General features: G+C 68.5%; 2 protein-coding genes across 2 annotated transcripts in view; one reads left to right on the plus strand and one right to left on the minus strand.

Annotated features, from left to right (window-relative positions):
* CHLNCDRAFT_135530 (hypothetical protein) overlaps positions 1-3171 on the minus strand; it is a gene marked incomplete at both ends in the record, with an annotated part of 7163 nt that extends 3992 nt beyond the window's left edge. The window contains 11 exons of the mRNA XM_005846355.1: positions 84-300; positions 429-528; positions 765-818; positions 1028-1232; positions 1345-1574; positions 1719-1865; positions 1986-2078; positions 2186-2392; positions 2577-2735; positions 2889-2960; positions 3106-3171. Coding sequence (XP_005846417.1) covers positions 84-300; positions 429-528; positions 765-818; positions 1028-1232; positions 1345-1574; positions 1719-1865; positions 1986-2078; positions 2186-2392; positions 2577-2735; positions 2889-2960; positions 3106-3171 — 1550 coding nt within the window. The remainder of the gene's footprint in view (positions 1-83; positions 301-428; positions 529-764; positions 819-1027; positions 1233-1344; positions 1575-1718; positions 1866-1985; positions 2079-2185; positions 2393-2576; positions 2736-2888; positions 2961-3105) is intronic.
* A 608-nt stretch (positions 3172-3779) lies between these two features.
* CHLNCDRAFT_58235 (hypothetical protein) lies at positions 3780-8016 on the plus strand (the record flags this gene model as incomplete). Its single annotated transcript, XM_005846180.1, has 11 exons — positions 3780-4271; positions 4483-4644; positions 4780-4887; positions 5011-5124; positions 5302-5463; positions 5677-5869; positions 6019-6626; positions 6783-6954; positions 7138-7313; positions 7430-7574; positions 7696-8016. The coding sequence occupies 11 exons, from the start codon at positions 3780-3782 to the stop codon at positions 8007-8009; spliced, it is 2646 nt and encodes an 881-aa protein (XP_005846242.1). The 3' UTR covers positions 8010-8016.
* Positions 8017-8671: the final 655 nt, after the last annotated feature.

Here is an 8671-nt window from a genome sequence, read left to right on the forward strand (position 1 = left end):
GCAGCCGCCGACGGCCACCGCGCGCCACAGCTCGGCGCCGCACGGCGCAGCATGCGGCGGCACACCAGCAACCGGCCCTCCACTGCCCACCCACCGGCGCCAGGCCGTCTATTTCGTCGAAAAAGATGATGGAGGGCTGGTGGCGCTGCGCCTCCTCAAACAGCAGGCGCAGCTGGCGCTCCGCCTCGCCCACCCACTTGGACAGCACGTCGGCGCCCTTGCGCATGAAGAAGGACACCTTCTTGCCCGCGCGGCTGGCGTGCGCGGCCAGAGCGCGCGCCACCAGCGTCTTGCCCGTCCCTGCCAGCACACCGGCGCGCTGCGGTGAGCGCCGCGGGCCGAGCAGAAGCGGGGGCCGCCCGGCCCGGCAGGCAAGCGCAGCGGAAGCAGCCCCTGGCGCGGGTGCGTGGGCGGCCTCGGCGGCGCACCTGGGGGCCCGTAGAAGAGCACTCCGCGGGGCGGCGCGATGTGGAAGCGCTCAAACAGCTCCGGGTAGACGAGCGGCAGGAAGATCATCTCCTTGAGGGCCTGCAGGAGGAGGGGAGGGGGTGGGCGGCAGAGGGGAGCAGGGTGAGGGGACAGAGGGAGGGGCGGGAGGTGGCAGAGGTGAGGGAGGGGCGGGAGGTGGCAGAGGTGAGGGAGGGGCGGGGCAGGCGAGGGCCGGGTGGCGGAGGATAGCGCTTGAGAGGGCGCAGGCATGCGCCAGGCAGCACGTGAGGGGTTGGGCGGCAGGAACGTGGCGGTACAGGCGGTACAGCGCTCACCTTGATGTAGTGGTCCAGCCCGCCCACGGTGTCAAACGTCACAGACGGGTCCACCTGCACTCGCAGGCGGCGCAGCACGCCCCCATGCGCAGCACGTCAGCAAGCGGGTACGGCACCCTCCGCAGCAAGAGCCGTGCCGCAGGTCCCAACTGGTGGTCAAACCCAGCCAATCCTGCTCCAATCTCAAGTTTCAAAGCCAGGGTGCACTTGGCGCCTGGGCCAGGCCGCCCAGCGCACGGCCAGGCAGCTCAGCCGGCGCCCACCTGCAGCGGCGTGATCTCCGCATTGCCCGCCTTCTCCCGCCCCATGTGCGACAGCGGCAGGCTGGCCGCCGCCGACTGAACCAGGTCCCAGGGCGCGGCGCCAGGGGCGGCGCCGCCGCCCGGCATCCCGCCGCCGCCACGGTAGTGCCCCACCGCACGCAGGTCCTCGCCCTCCTCTGGATTGTCCACCTCATCCTCATCACCCCTGTGGAGGCGGGACGCGGGGGGCAAGCGAGGCAAGGGAGGGCATGAGCAGGGAAACGCGCACAGCTCACAGAATGTCGGCGTGCGCCGGCCAGCAACAAGCTGTGCCTCACCTGAGTCGGCCACGGCTGTTGGTGCGGTGCAGGCGGCTGTGGCCGCCGCCGTGCCGCCGCTCGAGGCGGGAGCGCTTGCGCTCGTGGTGGCCGCCACCAGCGGCAATACGGCCGCTGCCTTGGCGGTACAGCCCGCCGCCGCCACCCTGCGAGGGCGGCTGCTGGCTGGCGGGCTTGATGGTGACCAGGGCGCGGTCCCGGAATGAGTACTGCCGCCGCTCCTGCTGCTCCTGCGGTACAGGCACCAACGCAGCAGCAAGCAGCGGCTGGTCGGGCTGCTGAGCAGGCCCCAGGCAGCGGCAGCAGCACATGGCATTTATGCTGGCTGGCCGGCAGGCATGGGCAGGGCAGGCGGGGCGGGCAAGTGCGCCCACCTCCTCGCCAGACTCGTCCGACCTCCCCCGCTCCCGCCGCTTGCCCTCCTCCCGCTCCCGCCGCTTGCGGCTGGGGTGGGGCACGCTGTCCATGGGCTGCTGGCTGCCGAGCTCGCCGTCGTAGCTGACCGGATCAAAGAACTCCACCTGCGGATCCAAGGCACGACATGGCGGCGTGAGAGGGGAAGTGGCGGCAACGGGCAGGCAGGAGGCTGCTGGGACCTGCGTCTTCGGCCTCCTGAAGAGCGGCTGCGGGCTGCCGCGCACCTGCCGGCGCTGCCGCACTGAGTAGCGCAGGGCAAACAGCTCCTTGTCGTGGTCTGGGTCGTCGGCACCGCCCTCCTGCACCCAGCGCCTCGACTCCACGTCAGCAAAGGGCAAAGGACAGCGTGCAGGGCAGCAGGGCGGGGCCGTGATGAGGAGACGCATGGGCAGCAACCACCCGCGCCCTCTCTGCCCTGCCCCACCTCGTCGCTGTCGCTGTCGCCCCTGTCCTGCTGGTAGGTGCGGCGCTTGCCAGAGATCTTGGTGGCGGGCGGGCCGTCCTCCTTGAGGGGCGGGGCCTCATCCTTTACGGGGCTGTAACGCTGCACCGTCTGGCGCACGCGGCGCTCGTACCGGGGCTGGAGCTCCGTGTCCTCGACCATGCCATCCTCCTCCTCGCCCTCGCTGCTCTGCAGCACCGGCAGCAGCGGCGGAGGCACCGTCAGCGCGGGCAAATGCCAGCAGGGCGCACCCCAGGTAAGGGCACGAGATGCAGCAGCTGCTGGGGGCACGGTGCTGCCCCGTTTGGGCGGAAATGCCACGTGCCTCGCTGCTGTCCTCTGCCTCCTCCTCCTCCGCTTCCTCCTCGTCCACCTCCCCATCAGATGGCTTGTCCTCCAACTCGTCCTCCTCATCCTCTGGCCCATCAAAGTAGGACTGCTTCTTTGGGCCCCCCGTCCGGCCACGCAGGTTGCGCCAGGCGGGGGTCTTGCTGCCGTGCAGCTTCTCAACATCCAGGCCACGCTTGTGTGCCTGCATGCCCCGAGGCAGGCGGGGAGCCAGGGGCAGCGGCACGGCAGCGGTGCTCGGGGAAGGGCAGACTAGCCAGGTGCACAGAAAAAGGAGTGCAGGAGGAAATGCAAACCCGAATCTGCCAGGTACCGCCAGCTGATCTGCACACCGCACCTCCTTTACAACGGGGTCCACACGGCGCCGCTCGCGCTCGCCGCCCTGTCCGCGTTCGCCGCTTCGGCGCTGCTGCAGACACAGGAGGGCGTGCCATAGGGCCTCTCCGCACTTGCCTTGCTCCCGAAAAGCAACGGCAGCCAAGGGCGGCAACGCCAGCGGCGGTGGCGACGCTCCTCCGCCAGCTGCAGGCAGCCACGGGCAGCGCTCCACCCACCCGCATCTCGCGGTCCGACCCCTCATCCTCACTGTGCACCCTCTGGTGCCGGGTGCTCACTCCCATTGTTTGCTGCTAGAGAGCTGCTGTTCAACAACGCGGCAGCATTAGCGGCACTGACTACTTGTGCACGCGCTAGGGGGCCGCTGCGCTGCTCCTACTGCCGCCCTGGCTGCCCTGTGCTGCGGCCAGGTGAGTTTGGTGGTGGGCAGGCCCTGCGCCGCTGGCGGGCGCAAACAGCAGCTCAACTTTTAAAAGACGGGTTCGAATGGCCTGCGGCAATGCTGGAGACGGCCTGGGGCAGCCACACAGGAAGAACGGGCGGCAAGCATTGGAAAGGCCTCCTGTGTTTTCGTCGTGTGCTGCCTTCCGGCCCTCCAGCTCATTCATTTCTTTTGTGTTGGGCAGGAATATAGCCCTGCAGCTCGTTTCATCCTGCGCCGCTGTCTAGCACTTCGCCTGTTGTGAGTCTCTCGCACAGCGGGCTTTGCACCCCTCCTGGCCCTCTCAGTCACCGATCATAGTGTCCAGCATGCGCCAGCAGAGGCGCTAGCGGCTGTTGGGCTCTCCAACTCGGGCATCGTCAGAGGGCGGGCGGTTGCCGCAGCGGCGGCGCGGCAGCAGCAGCAGCAGCGCAGAGGCGGGAGCCGCAGCAGCCCCAGGTAGCCCAGGCCATGGACATCTCGGGGTACCGCGGTGGGCACTACCATCGCAGCCGCAGCAGCGGCCTGATGCCGTCGACGTACGACCCCAAACGCAAGCCGCGCAGCCGCACCTCCGTCTCGCTGGCCTCCCGCGCGGTGCTCCTCCTCCTCTTTGTTGTGGCCGCGGGAGCGGGCATCCGCCGCGCCATGCACCGTGGCGATCCAGCCGGCCAGGACTCCGGCGCCAGCGGCGGCAAGGGTGCCTCCTCCAAGCGCGGTGCCGCAGCCCTGCCGCCGCCGCCGACCCAGGCAGCCAACGCCGCCGCCGACGCGCGGCGCGAGGCGCTGATGACGTCGCGCATTCAGCGTGCCATGCGCATCGTCCCCGTCTACCGCGGCGCCGGCAAGCTGGAGACGTTCCCGCACTTCAGCAACGCCAACCGCCTGCTGCTGGCCAGCCACGGCCGCCTGCTGTGGTACCGGTATGACGCGGACGAGGTGCAGGTGCTGCATGAGGGCGAGGTGAGTGTTTCCGGGCGAGATGGGTGGGTGGGTGGGGCTGGCTGGCTAGCCGAGCGGCACGAGTGGGCTGCTCATTCCGGGTGGAGGGCGGCTGAGCAGGGGAGTGGCGCCGGCGCCCGACTGCTGCGATTTTGGCATCCACCATCGCTCCGGTGATATATCAGTCTTGCCATTTGGGAGCCCACCCTGCCCTGCTGCGTGGGTGCTGCAGGGCGTGTATTATGGCGCCTTCCCTGGCATCGAGCGCGGCGTGCTGGGCGAGCCCTCCACGCTCTGGGTTGTGTCCCGCCCCCACAACTGGCGCCCCTCCAGCAGCCAGGAGTGGCTGCTGCACCTGGACATGGACAGCGGCAAGGAGCTGGGCAGGGTGCAGGTGGGGCAGGCAGGCCAAGAGGGAGGCGCAGGGGTGGCCGTCGCAGTCGGTGCCGGGTAGGCCGTCTGAGCCTTCCCTTGGCCGCTCCCCTTCCACCCCAACTCTCCCGCCGCTCGTGACGCCTCCCCTGTGCAGATTGCCAGCAAGTGGGCACACGACGCTGTGCGGCGGCGCGACCGCGTGTACGTGTGCAGCACCGGGGAGGGCAAGGTGCTGGAGCTGGCGTTCCCCAACATGACCATGGTGGGTGGAGGCTTGGTGGGCCTGCTGGCTGGTGGTGATGAATCTCGTGTCGCTGCTGCTCGCTGGTGCACCGAGCAGATCTGCCGAGCGCTGCCTCCCTCGTCCCCGCACTGGTGTTCGCAGATCCGGGAGCTGCCGCTGTTCACGCTGCGGGAGCACATCAACACGCTGGGGCCCACGGTGGACGGCAAGCTGTGGGGCGTGCTGCACAACCTGGGCGCCTCCTCGCTGGTGCAGGTGGGGCCATGGGGCCTGAGGTGCGATGGGGTGCCTCTTCCCTGCCACGTTGGCTGCGCCTGCTGCTGCACAATGGCTCCCTGCTGGTAGCCCCTGCGCCAGCCTACCCCCTTACCTCCCCTGCCTGCCTGCCTGCCCTGTATACCTCATGCCCGGCTGTTGCCTTCCTGCCCGCAGCTGGACCTGGCCTCTGGCAAGGAAGCGCTGCGCATCCCCAACGTCGGCGACAAGGCGCACGGCCTGGTGCTCTGGGGCGCCTCCATCCTCACCCTCGACTCTGACGGCGGCGCCCTGGCCCAGGTGGACCCCGCCAGCGGGGCGGTCAGGAAGCTGTGGCAGGTGGGAGCCGTGGCAGCGGGCGCTGCCGGGCGCAAAGGGCCCCTAGGGGAGCCGCTGCGCGGCCGCCATGCCATGCATCGCGCTCCTCGTGCACCGCACCCAAGTGATCGACTTGCACACCCACCCACCATCACACCACCACCGGCACCCACGCACCTGCCATCACGCCAATGCCCACATCCTGCCCACACGCTCGCCGGCCTGCCCCCGCAGATGAGCGACGGCGGCAAGTACCTGAAGGGCTTGTGCGTGGTGGACGACATTGCCTTCTTCGGCATCGCCGCCCGCACAGAGCGCGGGCGCCGCGACGACCCCACCCTCAACTGCGAGCTGGCCGCCTTTGACCTGCGCACGCAGCTGCTGCTGTGGAGGCGCCAGCTGCCCACCAAGGGCCTGCTCAACATAGGTGGGCGGGCAGGCGGGGAGCCATGGTCGGAGGCTGCCCCTCTGCAGTGTGTCGCCTGCCGGCTGCCACCAATACCGCTGCCCAGCCTACCATCCCTCAACCCGCTTTCCGACGCCCCCTGGCCCCTCCCTCGCGTGCGCGCCCCGCAGTGGCGGCGCCTCACCTGGTGGTGGAGAGCACCACCTACTCCATCAACACTGTGGACCAGATTGGCTACCGCAGCAAGAAAGCGTACGGGGAGGCGCTGGACGTGGTGCACAAGTGGCAGCTGCACCAGGAGCACGAGGCGCAGGGCATGCAGAAGGTGGCGCAGCATGGCGGCGGTAGGGCCGCGGACCAAGGGCAGGAGCAGGAGGCGCAGCATGGCAGCGGCGCTACAGGGCAGGCCCACGAGGCGCAGGCTGCGCAGCAAGGGCAGCAGGGGGCCGGTGCTCGGGACGCGGCAGCAGGGAGCGGGCAGCAGCAGCAGCAGCAGCAGCAGGGGACGGGGGTGGAGGCGGGGGCCGGCGAAGTGCGGCAGCACGTGCAGCAGGGTGTGCAGCAAGATGGGCAGCATGAGGAAGCTGGGCAGCAGCAGCAGCAACAGACCCATGGCGCGGCTGCCGATGACCAGGATCAGCAGCACCACCAGCAGGAGCATGTACAGCAGCAGGGGCAGGACCAACAACACGAGGGGCGCCAGCAGCAGCATGCGGGCGTGGCACGGCGTGGTTTGATAGAGGTGGAGCCTGTGGCTGCAGATGACCCGCTGGCCAAGGTGCCGTCGCTGCCACGCTGCCCTGCACTGTGCCTGCATGGTTGGCAAGGGGCCAGCCTGCCATGCGCGCTGCATTGTGCCCGTGCTTCTCTTGGAGGTTCCTGCCCTCCCCACCCACCCTTCGCCGGCCTGCCCATTTGCTTGCCTCCTGTGCAGTTCCCGCCGCGCCTCGACCCCGTGCGCTGGTCCAGCGGCCTGCCGCGCCTGCTGCTCAGCGCCAAGGACAAGGAGCACGGGCTGGCAGCGGGGGCGCAGCTGCGCCTGCTCCGCACCGACACCTCGGGCCTCAAGGCGGCGCTGCGGGCGATGCCGGATACCGACTGGAATGGTGCGTGGGTGTGATGGACGCACGGAGCTGGGCTAATGGGCGGAGCTGAGATGTAACCAGCGATGAGGGCGATGGTGCTGCCCTCGGTGCTGGTGTGCCTTGCTGGCATGTCCTGTGCCGGTACTGGCGTACATTGAGCTTTGGTGTAGCGCAGCCACACCTGTCACTGCTGCCATGCTGCAGAGGAGACGCAGCGCGTGTCCAACGCCTGGATTGAGGGCCGAAGCAAAGTGCTGATTAAGTTCAAGCCAGGGGCCCGTTCAATCATGCTCATTTTTAGCGATCAGAGCGGAACTGGCGTGTACCGCTTCCCCTGGTACGACCGCTTCAAGCAGTGGGTGGAGCCCTGGCTGGTGCAGGTGCGGGTTTTGGGTTGAAATGGGCTGCTCCCAGCCTCCCCCACAATGTGCTTTGCACAATGCGATGCCAAGGCCGGTGTCCGAAGCGCCGGCTCGCCTGCGTGTGCCCCCCGCAGGTCCTGGGCCCGGGCGACCTGGACAAGGTCATGCGCCTGCAGCTGGCCTTCATGCCGCCGCACTCTGACATCAAGCGGCACATGGACAGCGGCGGGTATGCTGCCGTCGGGCACCGCATCCATGTGGTGGTGCAGTCCAACCCGGGTGAGATGGCTTGGGGTGCCTGCTGGGGTTTGACCTTTTGATTGGAGGGAGGCCTGAGCAGTGTGGTGGGCAAGACAGCACAGGTACCAACACCATTACTGCCCGCTCACTCTGCCCGCAGACGTGGTCTTCCATGTGTGCGAGTCACAACAGGCGGCCCAGGCTGCAGGTCGGGGCAGTACAGACACGCCCACGTGCGTTCCCCTCCACGTGGAGGAGGGGCTGGTGTTTGAGCTGAACAACCGGCTGGCGCACTCTGTGACCAACGGCGGCGACCAGCCCCGCATCCACTTGATTCTGGATGTGTCCGACACGCCGCGGCAGCAGCGCCAGCTGCGCGTCGGCGAGGTGTGCCGCTATGTGAAGGCGCGGGTCGTGTGCCCGGAGCTAGAGGGCCAGGAAGCGCACGGTGGCGGCGACGTGCTCAGGAGATAGCGGCCGCGAGCCTGTGCCCTTTCCCTGTGGATGGTATCCCGCTTGTGTTGTAAACAATTTGGAAGATCTAGGGCTTTCTGCCACCAGCCATGGTAGACGGCAGGCTCCGCCTGCTGCTCCTCGAGGGGTGCTTGTGTCAGGCAGGGCGGCTGGCGGCCAGGTAGGCCTCCCGATCACCGGTCCCCTCCTGGCGGGGGTCATGCATCCCCCACCCATCATGCATTTCAGGCTTCATCTCCCTCAAACCTCCACCATTTTCCCTCTCGTTTGTCGTGATCGACTCCGGGTAGCCCAAATGCTTCATGACTCCCCCCAAGCTGCACATCAGCGTGCATGAGTCCAACCCTGGGAGGCGCCTTGACAATGAACAGCCGCGCAGGCAGGCATCTAAAAGACCAGGTCAGGCTCCTCCTATAAATCATCCCGGGCAGCGCAGCCGGCGCCATGCCGAGGCGGGGCCAAACACCTCGAGCAGCAGCGGCTGGTGGAGCGAGCGGCAGCAGCGCAGGCACGATGCTTGGGACGACAGGAGAGAGGCGGACGAGCAGATGATGCTGGCCACCACACCGCAGCGGGCGGCGCTGCAGGCGGGGCAGCGGGCGGCAGAAATCCAGCAGGTTCAGGCGCGGCTGGACAGCACGGAGCCACTGCGCTGCTGCCCA

Source organism: Chlorella variabilis (assembly GCF_000147415.1).
Source record: "Chlorella variabilis unplaced genomic scaffold CHLNCscaffold_14, whole genome shotgun sequence".
In the NCBI taxonomy this organism is placed as follows: Eukaryota; Viridiplantae; Chlorophyta; class Trebouxiophyceae; order Chlorellales; family Chlorellaceae; genus Chlorella; species Chlorella variabilis.